Genomic DNA, 22696 nt, shown 5'->3' on the forward strand with positions numbered 1-22696 from the left:
GCTCATTTTTTATTTTTTTTCTGGTAAGATGTGCTCAGTAAGTTATATATATTATTCCAAAGATAACCTTACATATAGGTAGTTGAATATTAGTTCTTTTGTTGTCATATTGTCTGTATAGACTTCCTACACGCCCCCTTTTTTTGTCATTCTGCAATACAACCTTATTTAATAATATTACAAATTTATATATTTTTGTAGGTTACAATATAAAGGCACTAATTTGGCTGGCTTATATTTTGTAAAATTTGTATAAGCAGATGGAAATTACTAACTAGATAGTAAGAAGCTGATTGGATTTACCAAAGTACCAACATTTAAGCATTCAATTTTGGAAATATTGGTGTTGGATTATAAAATGTTATACAAGCAACCTTAAAAATGGCTCTATTATGCATTAGAGGTAAGAAGTTACCTGCATTATAGCCTATTGAACACTTTTTTAATTTAATTCTATATGCTTTTAAAAAAATAATTTTTAAAATGTTCTTGCAAATTTTTTTTTTATATTTGCAAATTTTTGTGAAAAACATTAATTTTAAATAGTTATAATCGAAACCTATGGCACTAAAAATTTGTACTGAAAATTGGGACTATAAAATTTTCTTGTGTAAACACTGACCTAACTTTGCAACACACAAAAGTTGTGGTAGCTAATAAATAAACTTACTGTAACCCTTTAAACAAAGGTTTTGTTTTTACTGCTATATATCATTTTTTTTTTAAGAATTATCAATATTTGACTAACCTATTTTTTTTTTAATAGTGAAACGTGGAAAACTGGTTGGAAACAAAGGTAAAAACTTTTATTTAATAGTCGCACATTAAATTTATTCTATGCAAACACTAAAAACTAATATACTTTTTTGATATTTACACTTTTTCACTTTTCCAGCCTACTTAGTAAACTAATGAGAATTTAAATATTTACTTTAGCATTTATTCAGCTAGTTGCAATATCTTTATTTAATGTCACACCTATCTTAGACTTCTTTATTAAAATGTTAACTTTTTTGGAACACTTAGTTTTATTTATTTTTTTTTTTTTTAATTAAAAAATGTTTTTTTTGTTTCATTTTTTTATAGACAAGCTAAACACATACGTTACTTTGAAAGTTCAAAATGTAAAAAGTACAACCTTGTGTGTTAAAGGGGCTGAACCAGTCTGGGAGCAGGACTATATGTTGTAAGTTAACTTAATAACTTAACTTTTCACCTAAAAACACTGTGTCTAGGATACCAATGTTTTTCACGTAATATTCTTGCTATTAGTTATTCAAACAAAAAAGTAGTTATTCAAACAAAAAAGGCCTATTTTAATAATATGACAATAGAAATTTAAATTCTTTATTTACTCGGCAAACAGTGTTTTTATTATGTTTGTATTCTGACTATAACTAAATTAAATGTTTTAGCATAAAACTTAAAGTTGTGATGTAAAATTCAAGGAATCAGTTTCTAAGAATACTTATCTAGTGTACAACTTTTAATATTGTGTTTAACTTAACTTGTTTTTAATTAGTGAGATAGTGTCGGTTGATTTGGAATTAACATTAGAGATATGGGACAAAGGAATGTTCTGGGATACCTTGCTTGGAAGTTTATGTATACCTCTCAATAATGTGAACTACAGTGACGAGGTAAACAACTAATTAAACACTTTTTTATTGAAGAATTTACTCATTTTTTTGTAAGCTTTTAATAGCTATATGAAAATAGTAATGCAGTTCTTTTTTGGAGGGGATTTTAAAGTGCATATTCTTAACGATTTAAAAATGGGTTTATTACTAACCCTTTACTTAAAGAGATTTATCTATGTATTTATGTAATAATGATTAAACTTGTGTAAAAATGTATTGATTAATTACTTTCCTATTTTTACCACAGGAAGGTGATGGGTTATGGTACCAATTAACCTCTAACACAGAAGCTAACAACTTATGTGATATTCACTCAATTTTATGTGATCTTCATTTTGAATTACCATCTGGTAAATAATAAAATATTTACTCAATTTTAAATTTTTTAATGTTTTAAATTTTTAAAGTTTTTTTTTTTAAATACTTTTTGTAAATATTTATAAATAATTGTGTAAACTATAGTCAAATTTAAATTTCAGACTTGTTTTTCACTTGTTTTGTTAACAAAAGCCTTTACCGATACGTAGAAAACCTATTTTCGTAAATATTAATAAAAAAAAGGATTTGGAATAATCTTTTTGTTTATTTAACGTTATTTTTCCCCTTACACCATTTGTGTGTTTTCAAGCTTTTGTTCACTTAAAGTTTTTCTTGGTTATATTACAATTCATGTAAGGTGTAGGTGTAACTTGTGTTTTTAATAATGTCTGGTGTTTTAGATTTATCTGAACAAGAAATTTTAATTCTTCAACAAAAGTTAGATTCAATTAATGAACTACAAGATGAGAATTGGATGGTATTTTAAAACAAATTTGTTTTTAGAAATTATTTTAAAACATTATATTTTTAAACACATTTCAATTTAAAAAAAAAAAAAAAAATTTTTAGATTCACAATTTATTTTAAGAATTAGCTGCGTTAAAATGTTACCGTTTGTGGTTAGATTCTTAGTAATTATTAAGTTCAAAGAATTTCAAATTTAGAAAATGTGATTCATAAATGCAAAGCTGTTACATGACATTAAAGCTAAAACAAATTATTTGCAAAGATTAAAAATTCTAGTAGGCCTTACTAATGGTCTACAATATATAAAAATCAATTTATGTTTTAAAACTTTGGTTTATTTTTTTAGGTAGACCGTTCCACCAATCTACTGGGCAAGCAGAATACAACAAATAGTTCAATGTGTAAGTAAACAACCTTAAATAATTATTATTGTTGTTGTTACATTTAAATTACTCTCTAGTTAACCATGATTATATTGTGTTAATTAAGCTTTGGTAGGGTTTACTGTTTGTAAGCATTTGGTAATGAATTGATTTTTTGAAAGTTGATTTAAAACAAAATTAAATAATTTGTTTTTGAAGCTATAGACAGTGATTATCGAAGTGATGCAAGTGCCTCTAGTTTTCATCATACTCCCCAATCTATGAGTGTTTCATTGTATGGAGCTCACGCTATGCTTTATCCCAATTCACCTAAAAAGGTTTGTTATTATTTAAGCTGCAAATAAATAAAAAATATTTAAAAAAATGAAATTTTTTTTGGCAAATTATTTTGAAGGATTTTTCATTTTGTTTTGCTATTAAACTAGCTAAAATTTACTTTTTTTTCATACAACTAAACTTTAATTTAATGTTTTAAAATGGTTTTGTAAATTCATTTTATCTAAAATATGGTTCAACACGAAGAAAAAGTTCAATTGAATTTATAAAACAACATTTTTTTATTCAAAAATTTGAGAAAAAAAATTTAAATTTTAAATTTATTTAAGAAACTGTCGATACCCAATGATAAGGAAACAGATAAATATCAACATGAGGAAAATAACTCGTGCGTTAATGATATTGGATCGGAAACTGAATCTTATATTTCTCATTTCAACGCTGAACCAGAAAGGTATTTTATTGATTTTAATATTATAATTGTAATGGATTAATCTGTATTGTGTATTTTGGGTTAAAAATTTACTTATTTTTTATATTTCTTTGCTTGAGTTAAGTAAAAACACATTTTTTTTATTATTAATCGATAAAAAAATAACTTTATCATTTTTATTTTATTTTTCGATAATTTATTTATTTAATTTTTTTTATTACAAAATTTTAAAATGAATGCTAATTTACTTAAACCTCTAAAAAAACTAATTTGTTAATGTTGTTTAATAAAATAAATCTTGTTTTAATCTTTAAAGTATAAGAAGAAATGATTCCTTAGTAGAAAGTGATGATGAAAGAATATTTGTTGAAAATGCAAGCAATGGAAGGAAAGATAGTGTTACTACAAGTAAGTTATAACTTTTTATTATTACATTTTTAGTATAGCAATATACACTGCTAAATTTTAAAGTAAATTGAATAATTTTCACATTATTAGAATGCCTTAAACATACAACTCCATTTAAATAAAAAAATTATGTTAAAAAAAAAATGACATTAAATAAAAGGTTTATTAACATTACAACTATAGGCTAAGGTGTTATGTTTTTAAAATTAAAATTAATGTTTTTTTTACTTTTTAGTTGGTTCGTTGGACGAATATTTTAATGGAACTAGTTCACCCAATCATGAAAAAACTTTTTCACCGGCAAAATTTCGTTGGATTCGTGCTTTCAATAAAGTTCGTGTGGAAATAACCGGAGTAAGAATAAAGTTTAATTGATTTTAAATGAAGGTTAAAGATGTGTTGCCGAAAAGTTTTACATCAAATGAATGTTTCGCCGAACACTATTAGCCTTTAAACACCATTTTACCAACAATTAGACACTTTCTGTAAACCCCTTTTTACCCTAACCCCCTTTTGGGAAATACCCTCTGCTATCTGATTTTTAGGTCGAATGGTTTTTGGTAATATGGGGGATTTTTATCATAGTCTGTGTAAAAATGTAGGGTTTTTGTCTTAGTCTGTGCAAAAATGTAGGGTTTTTGTCTTAGTCTGTGCAAAAATGTAGGGTTTTTGTCTTAGTCTGTGCAAAAATGTTCATTAACTTTAACTTTTGTTTCAGGAAAATGAAGATCAATTAGGGGAATTACCAATTAAATCTCGCAAGACTTCATTATGGAATATCGGGTATTTTAAATAGTTTAAAAATTTTATTTTACATAAATTTATAAGTCTTGGTATGGGTAAAAATTTAATTGTCATTTCTGCGTTTAATATCACACTTAATTTTTAAGAATATTTTTTTTATAATAACAATTTTGTATTAATTTTAATTTTTAATCTTTTTTTTGTAACAGAGCAAATAGTAATTTTTACTCAAGTATTGACAGTATGCCCGATATTCGACCCAGAAAAAAATCAGTTCCTTTAGTCAGTGATTTGGTAAGTTTACTTCAACCAAAAAATATTATTTAAAAAAATTTTTTTAACAAATAATTTTAATTTTTTTTCTGCTTGAATATTTATAATTTTTGTAGTGTCTGTTTTTTTAAGCCCTATTGTTTAAGATTTTGCAAGTAGGTTATAATAAAAAAGTGGAATTTCAAAGTTTGTTGTGTTATTGTTGGAAGGTTCATTGAACCGCTTTACAATGCTTTTTTTGGCAGTGAACTGCATCAACAATGGATTTAAAAAAAATTTCAAATCTATTTTTAAACATTTTTTGTTAATTTTTTAAATTTTTTTGCAAGTTGAAAAATTTTTGTGTGGTTTGGTATTTACAAACTAGGTTAAAATATTTTTAAAAATTTATGAATTATTTTTGCTTGTAACTTAAGGCTTTGGTAAGTTTAATTGTTGTAAAAAATATCATTTTTGTGATAATGGTGTATATATATGTTTTGTTTTTATGTTGTATGTTCAATTTAATATAAATGTATCTCAAAGTCTTTTAAGGTTTATCATAAACAGCTTAAAAAACAAATAATATTTTAATAAATAAATCAATTTTTGAATACTATTTTAACCTTTGTTTTTTTATAACATTTTGAAATTAAATTTCGAAAAAATATGATTTTAATTATTTTAAATCTAAATTAAACTTTAAATTTTTTTTTTAATTTTTTTTTATTTAAATTTTTTTTTTCCATTTTTCAATTTTAATTAAATTTCCCAGTCGATAGCTGTGATGAAGAGACATCCAGGAATTACCTCAGCTCTCGTTACCTCCCGCGCTTCTTTAACTGATGAGGACCTCAAAATGCATGTTTACAAGAAAACTCTACAAGCTTTACTTTATCCGATCTCATGCACTACACCCCATTCATTCTCTGTAAGTTAAAACCGAATTTAAATTTAAAAATATTTTGTAGAAAATTGCTGAATTTTATGTACTTTACAGTCCTCCAACGATTTTAAAGCTATAATAGTAAATAAAAAAAAAAAGCTATAATAGTAAATAAAAAAAAAAAAAATATATAAATAAATATAATGGGGTTTTTATTTTTTTTCGTTTAAATTTATAATTTTATTTTGTATATAAATATCATTAGGTATAGTATATTGCTTTAACCAAACTATAAATATTTCCATAATAAATATTGTTGTATAATTTTTTGTTTAGTAAATATTTAATTTTTATAGAAAATACCAATATCTGACAAAGTAAGATTTTATTTTGAATTTAATTTTAAATTTTTTATTTTGATGAAAACTTTTATATATATTTTAATATTATCATTTAAGAAATAATATTTAAATTCAAGCATAACAAAAAGACCTAAGTGCTTTTTATTTTAATTTTTTATTTACAAAAAAAATCAATTATTTGCAAATAAATTTAAAAAATGTTTTGATTTTTTTTTCGATTCCATTTTCGTTTTTTAAGTTAAAGTAATTATCTTTAAATAATTGATCAGACCCATTAAAAATAAATAAGCTGTTAACATACATTATGTTGCTTGTATAAGATTTGTTAACTAACTAAGACATGTTTTGATTTGATTTGTTTTAACTGTTGATTGATTTTGGATTTTTTTTTTTTTTGAGTTTAAAAAAAAGATTTTTTTTTTAAGTTAATTTTTGATTTATTGCACTAAGTGTTATCTTAAATTTTTAATGATTTTTTTCATTTAATTTTGATGATATATATATTAAATATTATAGGTAAATTAAAATTTTATTTATTAAAAGATTTTTTTCAAAGCAAAAGACAAAAATTGTACGCAATTATTTTTAAATGTAATTTTAATCCATTTAATTAAAAATTTAAAAGATTTTTTAAATTCGAATTAAAAAAAACTGGCATAAATTTAAAATTTTTAAAACGTTATATGTACAAATATTGTTATTCCTACAAAATGGTGTTTTTATTTTTTTTTTTTAAATATCTTTATCCAAATTTTATTTTTTTAGATATGGTCGGCTACTACCCCAACATATTGTTTTGAATGTGAGGGGTTATTGTGGGGGATTACAAGACAGGGTTTAAGATGTTCGGAATGCGGGGTTAAATGCCATGAAAAATGTCGAGATTTATTAAATGCTGATTGTTTACAAAGTGAGTCAAAATTCATAACAATAATTTTTTTTAAATTCAAGTTGTTTTTGAAATAAAAAATAATTTAAAAACATAAGCATTTTTTAAATTTTTTGCGGGGAATCTTTGTATAAATTTTGAAGGTTTATTCTAAATTTAGAAGTTTATTAAATATAAAGTAGATTAATTTTAGTAGTAATAGAATATTTATATTTAAATTCTTGTTTTTAAATTTGAGTTTTTCATTTTGGATCAAACATTTATTGATTAATTTGACATGGGAGAATTTAAATCAATATTTGACATTTTTTAAAATGACTAAAGAGCTTCTACTATAAACAACAAACTAACAATTTATATCAATTCTAAAAGTTAAAATTATAACAAAACATTAATAATAAGTCAACCAATAAAAAAAAAGCATTTATATTAATTTGTAGGCCTATAAATTGAAATATATAAACGTATATTGTAGCCACAAAGCTCCATTATATATAGATGTTTTATAATAACATTTACCATATTCATAAAACAATGACGAATTAGATGAAATAAAAACACCCTATTGTAAATGGTAGCATAATTATTTGGATAGATCCAACAACATAATAATCTCTAGTAAAATCTAGTTTTTTCAAAATCACATTTTTAATTCAACTTTAAATAAAAAATGTTAAGGGGCTGCAGAGAAAAGTTCAAAACACGGAGCTGAAGATAAAACCCAACATATTATTAAAGCTATGAGGGATCGAATGAAAATAAGGGAGAATAATAATCCCCAAATCTTCCAAATATCACGGTTCGTAATCTTTACATGTTCTCAAAACTGTTTTTTTTTATCTTAAATTTTTTTAATTCGAAAAGTTTATATAAATTTCTAAGAAAAATGTTATGTATTAAAAAAAACTTTTGTTGATATTTTTTTCAAAAAGTATTTTTTATTTTAAATTGTAAGGTAAAATTATTAAAATACTTGACAATTTTTTTCTTTAAAAGTATTCATTATATTTTTTTAATAAAAAAAAATTAAAAAAAATTTATCTATTAAATTTTTGAGACAGTTTTATTATTTTCAATAAAAAGTTAAAAAATTTTGTTTACAGTGAAGTTTTTGGAATATCAAATGAGAACCATGCTAAATTAATGGAAGTTGCAAAACAAAATGTGCTCGATGGCACCTCCAAGTGGTCAGCAAAACTCTCGATTATTGTAATCAGTGCCCAAGGACTTCAGGTCAGTGAAAATCTAATAAATTTGTTAATTTTAAATTCAACTTTTTTTTCGAAATGTTTTTTGTGTAATTTATGTTATAGCATTTCGCTTAAAATTTAATTTTTAAAAGTTTCTAGTTTTTGTTGCATAAAAAATATATTAAAAATTAAATTTGTGTAAATATTCGTACAATCTTAATTTTTAGTATAATATGAAATGAACTATGAATGTAAACTATTATAAAGTAGGATAATTGCACATTTATTTTAAAAAACACCCTACAAAAAAAAACTTATTTCATATAATTTTTTAAAACTTATATTTATGTTTTAGGCTAAAGATAAAACGGGGTCAAGTGATCCTTACGTGACTGTCACTGTTGGAAAAACTAAGAAAAGAACAAAAACTATTTATGGAGATCTTAATCCTTCGTGGCATGAAAAATTTCATTTGTAAGTTATTAGAATTTTTAAACTTTTTTTAACAGAAAAATTTTAAATTTAAAAAGGAAAAAATTTGAAGCTACTGTTTTTTTTTTCTTAAAAGGTTTTTAATATACCTTTTTTATTAAAAAATAATAGTCAAAATCTGGTAAACAAATTTGATCTCTATGAAATTTTAAAGTTACGTAGTGTGGCCATTTTGTATAATATCTTTAATTGACATTAGTTACAATGTTATGACATCACAAGTAATGATTTAATGGCATTTTAGTTATTCTATGATGTCACAAAAATGATTTAATGACATTCTAGTTGTTGTATGACATCACAAAAATGATTTAATGACATTCATTTATGATATCACATAAACAAAATATCGCCATTAAAAATAAATCAATTTTTTTATGACATCATAGTGAATGTCACAATTCAACGGATCGAATAAAAGTGCGAGTATGGGATGAGGACGATGATATAAAGTCGGTGATTAAACAACAATTTAAACGAGAGCCAGATGATTTCCTTGGCCAAACTATCATCGAGGTTCAGACTTTATCGGGGGAGATGGATGTGTGGTATAACCTCGGTAAGCAAAATTAAATTTAACAAATGGTTTTTGGTGGAATTTTTGACTTGAATTATATTCTCAATAAATTAAGGATTTGATTTTGGTTAATTTAGTTTTATAGACTTGATTTTTAATTTTTTTTATTTTTTTTGTGTGTGTTTAAAAAAACACTTTATAAAAAATATATTTTGTTATTATTACCCTTGAATTATAAAACCTTAGTAACTAAAGTTTAAATACGAAAAAAATTATTTGTATTATTTTTTGACTTAAATAAGCTTTTAATTTTTGTAAATTTAATTTTTTTGACTTAGTTTTTAATTTTTTTGATGTATAATTTTTTAAAAACCTCTTTATAAAAGATATACTGTTGTTTTTATGATTTTTACATTATTTTTTTGGTAAATTAATTTTTTTTTTCCAATACTTTATAATATTTAAATTCTGATAAACACCTTTATAAAAATGAAAATTTATAGACAAAGTATGTTTGTATCCCATTTTAGTCCTTTAAAACTAAAAAAACTGCTATTTGTGGTTTCCTACCCAAAATTTGGTAGCAAATATAATTATAAAAAGCTATTTAATATTAAACCTGCAAAATGGATAAAAATGCAACCCAATGGGCAGACTTTTACTAGTATTTATGAACCCCAATTATTTGTAGAAAAAAGAACGGATAAGTCAGCAGTATCAGGTGCGATAAGATTGAAAATAAACATGGAAATAAAAGGGGAAGAAAAAGTAGCACCTTACCATCTCCAATATACTTGTCTACATGAGGTAACGAAAATATATTTGAAATTTTTTTACAGATTTTAATAATTTTTTTTGATAATTTTAAAAGGTGACAATTTTACCTATAAAAATTTTAATGTTTTCTAATGTGTATATTTAGTAGGATTCAAGTTTAATAATGCAAAACACTTATAAAAATAACAAATCATAATTTTTTTGCTTTAAAAACTCTAAATTTTTCTTTTTTTAGAATTTATTTCACTACATTTGTAAAGAAAACGATGACATGGTTAAAATACCAACCAAAGTAACCAGTGAACCGTGGAAATTATATTTTGACCAATCAGGGCAGGAGATTGTGAACGAGTTTGCAATGAGATACGGGGTTGAAACTATTTACCAAGCTATGACGTGAGTAAAATTTTTGGGGGATTTTTTTAAATTTTAATTTTAAAAAATTCTGTTTTTGTTTAAATTGTTTTAAAGAGTTTTTTGGATTTTTTAGAATAAATTATTTTTGATTTGACTTTTTGTTGGTATTACTTTTGGGTTTAATATTTAAAGTGCATCATAATATTTGTTTGTATATAAATTAATTTTATTCATTATTTAGCATATTTACAACAATGTTTTTGTAGATTATCTTAGTCTTTTGGTGTCTTCATAAATTTTTTTTACTTATGATTTAAATTGCCCTTTTTTTATTTTAAATTGTTTTTTTTTGATTTTGCTAAATCACAGATAATTTTTTTAATTCAAAAAATTTAAATTATTTCAGTCATTTTTCGTGCCTATCTTCCAAATACAAATGTCCTGGTGCACCAGCTGTTATGAGTGCTTTATTAGCAAACATAAATGCTTATTATTCTCACACTTCACCCACTACTCATGTGTCTGCAAGTAACCGATTTGCTGCTTCAAATTTTGGGGTAGGAATATTTCGAAAATTATTTGGGGTTATTTTATAATCATTTACTTAAGTATTCAATGAAAGCGTTTTCTTTTTAAAAATAAATTAGGGGACTGATTTTTAAAATTTAATTAAAAGATTTTTTTGCAAAAAACAATAGAAAATTGTATAATATGATTTTATTTATACATTTTTTAGGATTTTAGTTTATTTAATGTTTTTTATTGTAAAATTTATTACATAAGACTAACTACAATATGGTATACAATATTACAATTTGTAATTTTTATTTAAAAATATTTTTATTTATTAAATTTATATTTTTAGACGGAAAGATTTGTAAAATTATTGGATCAACTTCATAACTCTTTAAGAATTGATTTATCTATGTACAGGGTAAGTTTAAATAATGTGTAAAAAATACTTTAATTTACCTTAATTTAAAGCTCAAATTACACTGAATTATTAAACATTTCAGAATTATTTATGTTTTCATTTTTTTAGAAACATTTTCCAGTTTCTAATACCAAGAAGTTAACTGATTTAAAATCGACGGTTGACCTTTTAACCAGCATTGCTTTCTTCAGAATGAAGGTAAAAACATGCTTTTAAATTTCAAAATAAATTAAAAATAAAAATAACAGTCGATGTACAATGTTTATACATAAAAGATAATACATGGAAAATTACTTAAAAGAATCATTTTTTAAATATTTAAATTAAAAACAATGTTTTTTTTAAATAAACATTTCTTTTTTTCGAATATTGATTTTCGAATAGTTTGGTAAACATCTAAATTACCTAAAAGAGAAAATAAAAGCACAGTGTGCTATAGAAAAAGCTTATTAATAAATCATGTTAATTTAGTAACAGCTTGCAAGTGCATTAATATTTAAAGAGTAACGGAAATTAACTGAACACTTCAATTAAGTGAACTTTTGTTACAATTTCATAAAGTTTTTGATTTAAAATTTAAGAAACACAAAACAGTATTCTGCAAGGAAAATAATGACATTTTTTTAATAAAGGGCATTAAATATTGTAAACGTAAATGTTTAGATGATATAATTGAAGAATAAATTATTTAAATTTAATTAATTTTAACTCTTTTTTGTGTTTGTTAAATTAAAAACTGAGTTTTTTATGTTATTTAAAAAAAGTTTAGCGTTTGTAAGTTCAGTTAATAACAATTTAGTTACATAAGTTTTAAATTACTGTTGATTGATTTTTAAAGTTACAACACAACATTGTGTTTAATGAATTATTGATGCAGTTTTACAATGATTAAATGTAGCTTTAATTAATTGTTTCAAAAGCAATGTAACTTTTAAATTGCTTCTGTCTGTAGAAAAATTTGATTTATTTAATATGAAAAAGGAATAGCATTATTGTTTTAATGTAAAACCCTATATTTATTATCTAAAGTTTAACTAACTAGTAAAATTGTTTTTATTTGAAAATAAATTTCACAAATATTTTTAATAAATAAATTTGTAAAAAAACACTTAAAAAACAAAATTTTGTTTAAACAAAAGTTGGATTTATTTTAATAGTATTTTATTCCAATTTTTTTATTGATTTTTATTTTTAAATTAATTTCATTTTTTTAAATATTTTTATTTAGTTTATTATTTATTATTAGGTTCAAGAGTTACAGAGTCCACCCAGAGCAAGCCAAGTAGTTAAGGATTGCTGTAAAGCTTGTGTTAACTCAACATATCGATATATTTTCAATAACTGCTCAGAAATCTATTCAAGAGAATACCAAGTTGAAAAAACTGTAAGTTAAAAATATTTTCCTGAATAAAAAATAACAAAAAAACAATTTGTCTAAATTAAAAAAAAAAATCGGCCAAAATTGAAAAAAAAAGATAAAAAAATGAAATTAAAAAACTTATATATTTTTTTACAAAACTAAATAAATGAAAACTCTTTTTTTTTCTACTGTAAAAAAACTTTTTAATTTATTAATTTTTATTTAATTAGAATGAATCGGGTAAAGATGAAGGGGTAGGCCCCCAACTTGATAGTTTGGATTTCTGGACCAAATTGATCTCATTAATGGTTGCTATAATTGAAGAAGATAAAAATGTTTATTCAGGTGTTTTAAACCAGTAAGTAAAATATTGACTAATCTTTTTTATGATCATTTTTTAACAATTTAACTTTTAAACTGTCACTGATTCAAGTTTGCAATAAAAATGATTTCTAATTTGATCCATACGTAATTTGAATTTTGAAAAGATAAAAATAGTTAAATTTCAATATATTCTTGTATATTAGCGTCTAATGAATGGTGCACAATATATATGCAATTAAAATAATAAAAATAGTTGTTTGTGGTGCCTATGTTATTAGTACAAGCAAACATTTGTTAAAACCACATTACAAAAAGCGATTTGTTAGTAACTGGCTTAATAAGTAAAAATACAGTGTGTTGGGCACCTAACGAGTTTTATATTTACTTCTTAGATTTCCTAATGACCTAAATGTTGGTGATGTTAGCGCCGCAGAAATGTGGAAATTATTTTCTGAAGATTTACACAACGGTCTAAAAGATCACACTAAAGATCGATTATGTAAAACAACAGATTACATGAACTTACAGTTTAAAGTGAAGTGGTTGTATAAACAGTATGTTGGTTGTTTGGAGGAATATAAAGATGCTGTACCTACATACCCAAGGTATTTGTTTTTATTTTTTTTAAGTTTTATATTAGAGAGTTTTGCAATTTTGTAAGTGATGTATATAGCACGTTAGTTTGAATATTGGAAATAATTAACAACGAAAACCAGGTTACCATATTTTTTATGTGACGTAGAAATGATTAAGTTGCATAGTGAATGTATACAAGCTATTACTTTCTACGTAATCACAAACAGGCCTTCCTTTTTCTTTTTTTTAAATAAATCAATTTTTTTTTAAAGTTGTATAACTTAAAAAGTAAGTAAAATTATTTGTAGTTAGAACCATTTCTGTGTTCAGTGACACCAATTTTATCAATTTTTGTGTACAAAAATAGGAATTTTAGCAAATCATGATTTTAGATTTAACTCTGTCTAGAATTTTGTCAATTATTTTTCTCATTTTAAATTTGGTTAAAAAATTTAAAGATTTGAAGTTTGTTATTTATTCTTATTTTTAGCTGGTTTGAGCCGTTTACATTCGACTGGTTAACTGAAAATGAAAAATTATCACTGGATTTTCTTTATGGAGCTTATGATAGAGATAAACGAGATCAGGTAGTGTAAATTATTTGTTCTTGTTTTTAAAATTAAATTTAAAGGGGTTATTAAGCCACATAGTTTATTTTTTATTTAAATTATTGTTTTTTTAACGTGCATGAGGATACCATTATTTTTAGATATGATCAAGTAGTTTTTTAATTAACGCAGTTTAAAGTTGCAAAATTCTAAATAGAGAAATTAAAAAATGCCAGTAAAATTAGACAATAAATCCTGTAGCTACACTATCTCTTTAAAAGAATTTTTGTAAAGAGAAAAAAATTTATTTTAAAAAGGCAAAAATTTTTTTTTTTTTTTTACTTTAGTTTCAAGAAAGTTCGGAACATGCTTTATTCTCATGCTCTGTCGTTGACGTGTTCACTCAACTAAATCAGAGTTATGACATCATAAAGAAACTTGAATGTCCAGACCCAAAAGTTGTCGATCAATACATGAACCGATTTGCTAAGGTGAAAAACTTTATTTTTTGAATTTAATTTGTGAGACTTCTATTATTTTTAATTAACTTAAAATTAGAAAATTCTTTGGAGTTTTGCGCATTTAAGAACTGATGGTCTTTAGTTTAAATTTGACTGCTAGCATGATGCAACTTAAGACTATGGATCTAAAATAAGTTTAAAGCAACTTTAGTATTATTTACACTTTTTTAGAAATTTTAAAGAGCCTTTTTTATAAAATTGTTAAGTAAAAATGATGGTTTTACCTTAAGTGTTAAGTGTAATAACATTTTCATTGTAGCAATAAGTGTTATATTCCTATTGAGAAGGCTGATGTGTTTAAGCTACCTGTAGCAGCCAGGCCAAAGGGCGAATAATGTGACCTTGGTGAGGCGCAAACCCAAAACCTTAAGGCTTGCTATCTGTAGCCTGGACCTGTATGTCAAGCTACTGGTCCTTAATGTTAACTTTGACATAATTTTAAAATAAGTTTTCTGTAACAGACGATAGAAATGGTGCTACATAAATATGGTGAAATGGTGGCCAGAGACTTTTCTGAGTTGTGCACAAATGAAAGGGTGGCTTGTATTTTAATGAATAACATGCATCAGTTAAGAGTTCAACTTGAGAAATTGTTTCAGTCGATGGGAGGAAAAACTGTAAGTTGATTTCTAAATTGTTTTTAGTCTATTTTATATACCAACAATTTAAAATGGTTGTTTTTTTATTAAAATATACCCTTTTTATTTTTTAATGTATTTTTTTGATGTTACTTAATATTGTTACATGGTTAGTCTAATAAACTATATGTTATTACATTTTTGTAAACTAAAATGCGCTATCTTAATCTTACCTTTTTTATCCTAAAATTTAAAATATAATTAATGTAAAAACTATTTTTAAAATAAAATCTTTTTCATTACGTATTTTATCCTAAAAAAAATTTTAAATAAAATCTAAAATAAAAAATCTTTATTTTTTAGTTGGATGCAGCAGCCAGTGCGGTTTTAATCGAATTACAGAAAAAATTAAACACTAATTTAGACCACTTGGGGTCAGTGTTTGGAGCTAGTTTTAAACAGAGAATTGAAAAGAGTATAAAACAACTTGGCAATATTTTATACAAGGTGAAATATACTGTTGAAATATTTTGATTCATTTAAACAATCTAGTTAATTGTTGGTCCTAAACTCTTTAATTAACTGTTGTAATATCAAAACAATAGACCTAAACTTGTTAATGCACAACAAATGGCAGTTTTTTGTATGCTTATAAATTGATGTATATTAGATAAGGTTTTTTATTTAACATTTAGCTAAATTTTGGTTTAAATTCATTTATTTGTTTTATAGATGCTATAATACTCAAATTTTTACACTTTTTTAAGTTTTTAAATTTTTATTTTTTCAACATTTTGTCATAAACCTATTCAAGAATGTTAAACTAGGTTAATATAAAAATGTATAAAGTTTAATAACATTAAAATATTGAGACTTTTTAAAGTTATTCTTACCAACTTTTTAGATAAAAGGAACAGACCAAACTGGGCAGGGTAAAAGTACGACTCATATTGAAGTTGATAATGTTTTAAGACCTTTGATGGATTTACTTAGTGAAAGGTATTTAAAACATTAAAAATATTCAACGCTCAAAAACCCCCTTTTTTAAAAAAACACATTATTAAAATACAATTTTGTATAAAATTTAGTGAAAAATTGTTTTTTTTTGATAATTTTCAAACAATTTTTTTTTAGTTTGGAGTTATTTGCGAAAAACAGCGAGAAAACTGTATTGAAGAGAATATTAAAAGAATTGTGGAAATTGGTTGTGTCCAGTTTGGAAACAACCATTGTACTCCCACCCCTTAACGATGCCACTGTAAGTTAGTTGGACCAGAAGGTCTTGGGTTCAAATCCTTGAAGAAGCTTTTTTTTAAATATTTTTTATCATATTCTTCAGAGATTTTTTTGTTAAATTTTTTCGGGGATTTTAAAGTTATTTAGCCGTAGAGATTATAACTTATAAAATAATTGCTTTAAATAATTGTTTTCTTCTAGGGCTCTCAGTTATTATTAACGGCAGCCAAAGAAATTGGACAATTTTCATTTAAGGTAACTACTTTTTCAAACTATTTTTATACATTTTAAATTACAAAATTATTACAAACTTTTCTTGTAATAAAAATTAACCAAAAAAATTTATAAAATTATTACTAATTAAAAAAAAATGTTATTACAAATTAAAAAATAAAAATTTTAATAACAAGATTTGACCCATCAACAATAAACTAAAAATCCATTGTATTTAAATATATTTTAATGTTAATATTTTATATTAGGATGGGTCTAGAGATGAATCAAGTAAAGGGTTAACCCCAAGACAATGCACAGTCCTAAATCTTGCTCTAGACTCTATTAAGGTATTGTAATATTATATTTTGATATGTTTTTTGTGATATTTTGGTAATGATAAATATTTTTCAAATACTTAAAAATTTTTATTATATTTTATGTCATTTTTGAGCTTTTTTTGGTATTTTATCTGGCGTTTATGTATAAGTATTTTAAGAATTAAATTTAAAAGAAAAAAATCAAAATTAAAAAAAAATTCACAAAATTAATAATTATGGTCGACACTTTTTATTTTTTACCAGGTTTACTTTCAAGGTGGTGGTAGTGGTTTACGCAAGAGTTACTTGGATAAAAGTGACGCCCTTCAGTCATTAAAATATGCATTAAGTCTTTATACTCAAACCACTGACTCCCTTATTAAAGTATTTATCGAAACTCAAACCCAACAAGGTATCTATTTTATGCAGTAATTTTTGACAAGTTTTTTGTTCATTTATTAGGATAATTTCATAGAATTTTATTAGTATGTTATAATATTAAAAATTTGGATATTTTTTGTGTCTTTTTATGGTAAAAATCAGATTTTTTAGCTATTGTAAGTGTTTTATACTAATTTTTTTTGCTAAGCTAAAGAACTTACAAGAAGATATTTGTAAATGCTACTAAATATTAAAATTTAGACCTAAAGTATTTGTTGGTTAAAAATTTCTTGTTGGGTTTATATTTATATAATGATATATACTACTTTTTCCAAATGTAAACTAAGTTATAGAAATAGATAAATTTTAAAAACAGTATTTATACTAAATTAATCTAGACAAAAAAAATTAAAGTACATTTATCACCTAATTACTGTGTTTAAAAAACTAAGTAATGAATAAATTTTAAAACAATATTTTTTTAATTACTCTTGACTTAAATGTATTGATTTTTTTACAGATGAGCCGAGTATAAAACAACCACAAGGGGATGTCTCGGTGCAAATTGATATTTCAACTCATCCTGGAACTGGAGAACACAAAGTTTCTGTAAAAGGTAAATTTAAATTTAACAAAAATTAAGAACCAGAATTTATTCTGTTGCATTTGTACTGAAAGTTTAAGAACATGTTTTAACTGTCCTTTAAAATATGGAAAAAAGGAATGTTTTATCATATAAAAAATGGTTGATCACAAAATTTTAAATAATGATTTCTAAAAGTTAAAAAAAAATTCATTATTTAAAACATTAAAAAAATATAAAAAACTTAAGATTTTCAATTTTTAAAACTGTTATCATAAAAACAAGATTTACATAAAATTTATAATAAAAATTTATTTTTCTTACCATAGTTGTGGCAGCAAATAACTTGAAGTGGGTGACCACCGGAATGTTTCGCCCTTTTGTTGAAGTTAACGTGGTCGGACCCCATCTGAGTAACAGAAAACGAAGATTTTCAACAAAAAGTAAAAGTGGTACCTGGTCTCCAAAGTTTAATGAAGCCTTTAAATTGTGAGTTTTATTTAAAGTTAAAAGTAATAAAATAAAATAGTTATTTTAAATAATTTAAAAGTTAACTTTGTTTATATTTAAAATAACATTTTCTTATAGTAGCTAGATAAATGTTGATGTGACGAATATAAATATAGATGTATTCTCAACGAATTTTTAATATATTTCTTAAAATTTTTCCTTATTATTAAAAAAAAAAACATTTTCATCTAGCTATACATAATATTTTTGTAATATGATCACCTTATCCTTAAAGAATTTGTTAATTATTATTTTCCCAATATAATTGCAAACTTAAAATCTCAAATTTTTTTTAAATAAAACTTTTTAATTTCAGTGATTTAACGAATGAAGCCCCAGTATCAGCGTACGAACTTCATCTTTGTGTGAAGGATTATTGTTTTGCGAGGGACGACCACATTGTTGGGGTGGCAGTCATGCAACTTAAGGACATTGCTTCAGAGGTATTTATTGAACTTTATATTTTTTTTTGATAATCCTTTTATAACGAAGCTAAGTGGATATGTACACCTACATATTTATACATTGATGTCATAATTTAAGCCTTGCAAAATAAGTAGAACTGTCGCTTGCAGTGCATGGGTAAATTATCGCAGGCAAATATTAGTTCATAATTGCGACCATATTACAACAATTTAAATCTATTTCTATTATAGCATAGGTTATAGACTAGTAGGCCCTACAGACAACATATATATATATATATATGTGTATGTATGTCCTTTGTTTTATAAATATATGATTGTTCTTTAAATTACTTAGTTATAAAAATTTTTATGCTTTTAACCTATCAAAAAAATATAAAAAAAAACTTTACTAAAATCTGAAACCTTTTTTTAACTTTAGTAATTATTACAATTTTTGTGTAATAATATTTAAACTTACATTTTATTTGTTTAGGGATCTTGTGCATGTTGGTGTACTCTTGGAAACAACGTTCATTTAAATAAAACAGGATGGACAATATTAAGGATTCTTTCACAGAGAAATAATGACGAAGTTGCTAAGGAATTCGTTCAACTTAAATCTAGTTCAAGGTTTGATCTAGCAAAAGAAAATACTCAACAACAACAATCTTGATACAAAAATTAATGAAATAAGTTGAAACATTGAACAATTTTTGAACACTTGAAAGAGTATAAATTTCCTTTTAAATTGGACGAAAAGTTTTTGCACAGAATTAAGATAGAATTTTCAGTTTCAAATATTTGGATATTAAATTCTAAAAAAATGACAAGAAAAAAAAGTAAAAATATGAAGCAAGTTATACATTATAGAAAAAGTAATTGGATTCGATCTACTAAAGTTTTGAATAACAAAGTGTCATAAAAAAAACTTTAAAAATCACCGCAAAATTCTCAATTCAGCAAAATTTGGAATTATTTAAACAGTTACCCTCAGTAAAATAACAATAAAATTAAAGATATACTTAAGGTTATACACAATATATATAAAGTCCCTAACAACATAATTTTGTGTTTTTCAATCCAATAAATAAACACAACATATTGTTGATGACATCAAAAGACATAAATATTTGGTGCTTTCTTAAGGGGTAAAATATAAAGTCCTAATCTGTAGGTAGAGTTAAGTAAGTATTACCTTGTTTAATTTAATTAAAGATATTAATATGTAAGAACTGTGCTTAAACATAAGGTTATATTTAATTATATGTTAATATTTTTTCTTGATTTTTGAACTTAAAAACAGTATTTAAATTTTATTTGTATTCTCAATTTTGGTGTTTAAAATAATTCTATTTTAAATATTATTTTTGAACTAAGCAGTAAAAATATATTTTTTTAGGTTGCCTTTTTAATTTTTAAATGTTGTTTTATTGTCTTCTATATAGTTGTTATTTATCCATAATGTAAGTGTTATAACTAACGTGTTTTTAAATTTTATTTTATTCATGACTTCATTTTTGAACTATTTCTGATAACGTCGATGGTATTTTATAAGAACCTCATTTTAACTTTTGCAATTTTTTATGGTAATCAATTTTGTTATTTATAAATTATTATTTTGAATTTATTTTTGTTCAAAATACCAGAAAATGTCAATATTAATAGATTCTAGTATTTTTTAGGCTATTATTACTAAATTAAATAAATATTTTTTATTAAAATGCTTTGATAAGTAGAGTGTATTAAAAATATGGCAGTATTTTGATTTTGTGATTAATGAAATTTCGGCCTAAATTTTTTCTTTATTGAAAATATTGTTATCTTCAGAATAATTAATTTTCTTCAATTTTTAAAAGTAACTAAAACTGTTTTTTTTGCGTGGTGTTTTAAATTAACAATTTTTAAATTCTCTTCAATTTTTATTCTTCATCATCAACTTTTGCACCAATAATCATTAAGTATTTGCACAACTCTTTAAATTAATATTGATGTTTTCAAGTTAACATTTCCAACAAAAAAATGAAGTTACTATTAACTTAACTCTATTTTAAGGACTAGCCCTTTTATAAAGTGGCTCATATTTTTAGTATATGTGTTAAATGTATGTAGTGCAACAAACTAACATCCACTATTTCATTTTCTGCTTCAATTTTTGTATTTTAAGCCTGTCATTTTTCTGTCCGAATTTTGTGCAATTTTCTCTCTTTTATGGATCAATTTTTTTCCCATTTTCCGAATTTTTGTTTTAATTTAATGCAGTCTAAACCGAATATTATTTATTTTTATTGTTTTGTTTATTAATATTAATAAAAAGTGTATTAACTTAATGTGTAGATAAAAATAAAGATAGGGATAATATTTTAAAGGTTTTTGATATCATGTAACCTATTTACATGTATAAAAATATAGGCTAAAATTAACAGTTTGTGTCAATTCAATAAGAAAATAACTTAACACTGGACAAACTAGCCTAATAACACCATTTTTTGTGCGTTTGTTTAAAATTATAAACCTTAAAAAGTTTAGTCATGTTTAGGTTGATTTGACCTGTCACTAAAGTTAATGTTTGTTTAAATTTTACCTCATTAAATATTAACAACCTTTTTACTACTAGACTATTTGTAACTCAAACTCATAAAAAAGGTTTAGCGTTATCAAAATAACGTTATTCGGACGCCCACATAAGCTATGAATTTATGGAATACTATTTTTTGCCTTTTTTTACCAGTTATTATGAGTATAAATTTTGCTTAGTTCAGTATATTACCGCAATTTATAGCATAGGCTATTAAATAACAAAACATGTAGACAGCATTCTGTATTTTACAAGGGATTCGATTGTGGTTTAATACCACATTTACAGATAAAATAGCTTTAACTTTGTGGTTTTTTAAATTTTCAGGTATTTTCTAAACTAAAGCATGCTATGTATTATTCTTTGTATACGTAGTACCTAAAAAGCACGTATTTTTGGGTAGCACCATTACGTCACATGGTATAATATGAGGAACTGTAAACAGTAGACAGCAATTTTTGGGTTTTTTCTATTACTTAATATTTGTTTAACGTATGGATTTTTATCCTTGTAGAATAGATATTACATACCACGTTAAACGTCAAAATTAACCCAGATGGTAGTTTTCAAAAGACCTTTTTTGTGTTTAAACAATGTTGTTAGTCAACTATTACTATGAAGGTTACAGCGTATATCGCGATACGATGAATTGTCTATTTAGAACTTTAATTAACGACCTCCATTGTAATTATTACAGCATTATGATAAAACAATAATTAAGTTCGCTTCCTCACCGAACGAGCAAATAATTCGAGAATAGCTTGAGGCATATTAAATTTTAAAGGCTAGAAAACTCTCGAAACAGTTTTTGGTCTTTTGTATACTATTTTCTTTCACTGCGTTATAATTCAGAACAGTTTTATTTATAAGCTGTTTAAGTACCATAAGTAGACCATCATTTAGTCATGCTAGTATAATATTTAATCGAAATAGGTTGGTGAGTAAGTTGCAAGACTGTTTGCTTAGTTTTACAATAACTTTTAAAGCCGCTTTTTATTGTAAAAAGAATATACATGAGTAGTATTTTCGATTCTTGTAAATTTTAACATGCAGTTAGCGTTCTTAATTTAGCAGAAATTAAATAGAAAAAATGTTATACTGTCAGCTCTTTATAATTTTTTAGTAAAAGGCTAGCATTTCAAATTTATTGTTATTTTATTCCTAGGTTGCAGAATTAGCTAACTTGCGGAAGTTTATATATCAGCATAAATACAAGTTGACATTTTGATTAATGGGCT

General features: G+C 24.0%; 1 protein-coding gene across 1 annotated transcript; it reads left to right on the plus strand.

Annotated features, from left to right (window-relative positions):
• The first annotated feature begins 208 nt into the window (after positions 1-208).
• On the plus strand, positions 209-21201 carry LOC145744671 (protein unc-13 homolog B-like). Its single transcript, XM_082562585.1, has 40 exons — positions 209-403; positions 767-796; positions 1087-1186; positions 1523-1640; positions 1888-1990; positions 2360-2436; positions 2773-2827; positions 3008-3126; positions 3415-3539; positions 3835-3926; positions 4162-4280; positions 4645-4709; positions 4880-4964; positions 5698-5853; positions 6936-7080; positions 7738-7858; positions 8163-8292; positions 8605-8723; positions 9131-9300; positions 9950-10065; positions 10271-10431; positions 10799-10949; positions 11258-11326; positions 11435-11524; positions 12573-12710; positions 12917-13044; positions 13403-13615; positions 14077-14173; positions 14482-14625; positions 15117-15272; positions 15597-15740; positions 16138-16232; positions 16368-16491; positions 16671-16724; positions 16952-17032; positions 17267-17414; positions 17904-17999; positions 18296-18455; positions 18793-18919; positions 19377-21201. Exons 1-40 carry the CDS (start codon positions 382-384, stop codon positions 19554-19556), a joined length of 4623 nt encoding a protein of 1540 aa, XP_082418711.1. The 5' UTR covers positions 209-381; the 3' UTR covers positions 19557-21201.
• The last annotated feature ends 1495 nt before the right edge of the window (positions 21202-22696 follow it).

This window comes from Corella eumyota, chromosome 1 (assembly GCF_963082875.1).
Source record: "Corella eumyota chromosome 1, kaCorEumy4.1, whole genome shotgun sequence".
Classification (NCBI taxonomy): Eukaryota; Metazoa; Chordata; class Ascidiacea; order Phlebobranchia; family Corellidae; genus Corella; species Corella eumyota.

Excerpts from the sequence above, each read along its gene's own strand:
- LOC145744671 (XM_082562585.1), top strand. The coding sequence starts at position 382 with ATGGCTCTATTATGCATTAGAG. Across the intron at positions 7,859-8,162 it reads CAAATCTTCCAAATATCACG|TGAAGTTTTTGGAATATCAA; the intron begins GTTCGTAATCTT and ends TTTTGTTTACAG. Across the intron at positions 18,920-19,376 it reads TTAAGGACATTGCTTCAGAG|GGATCTTGTGCATGTTGGTG; the intron begins GTATTTATTGAA and ends TTATTTGTTTAG.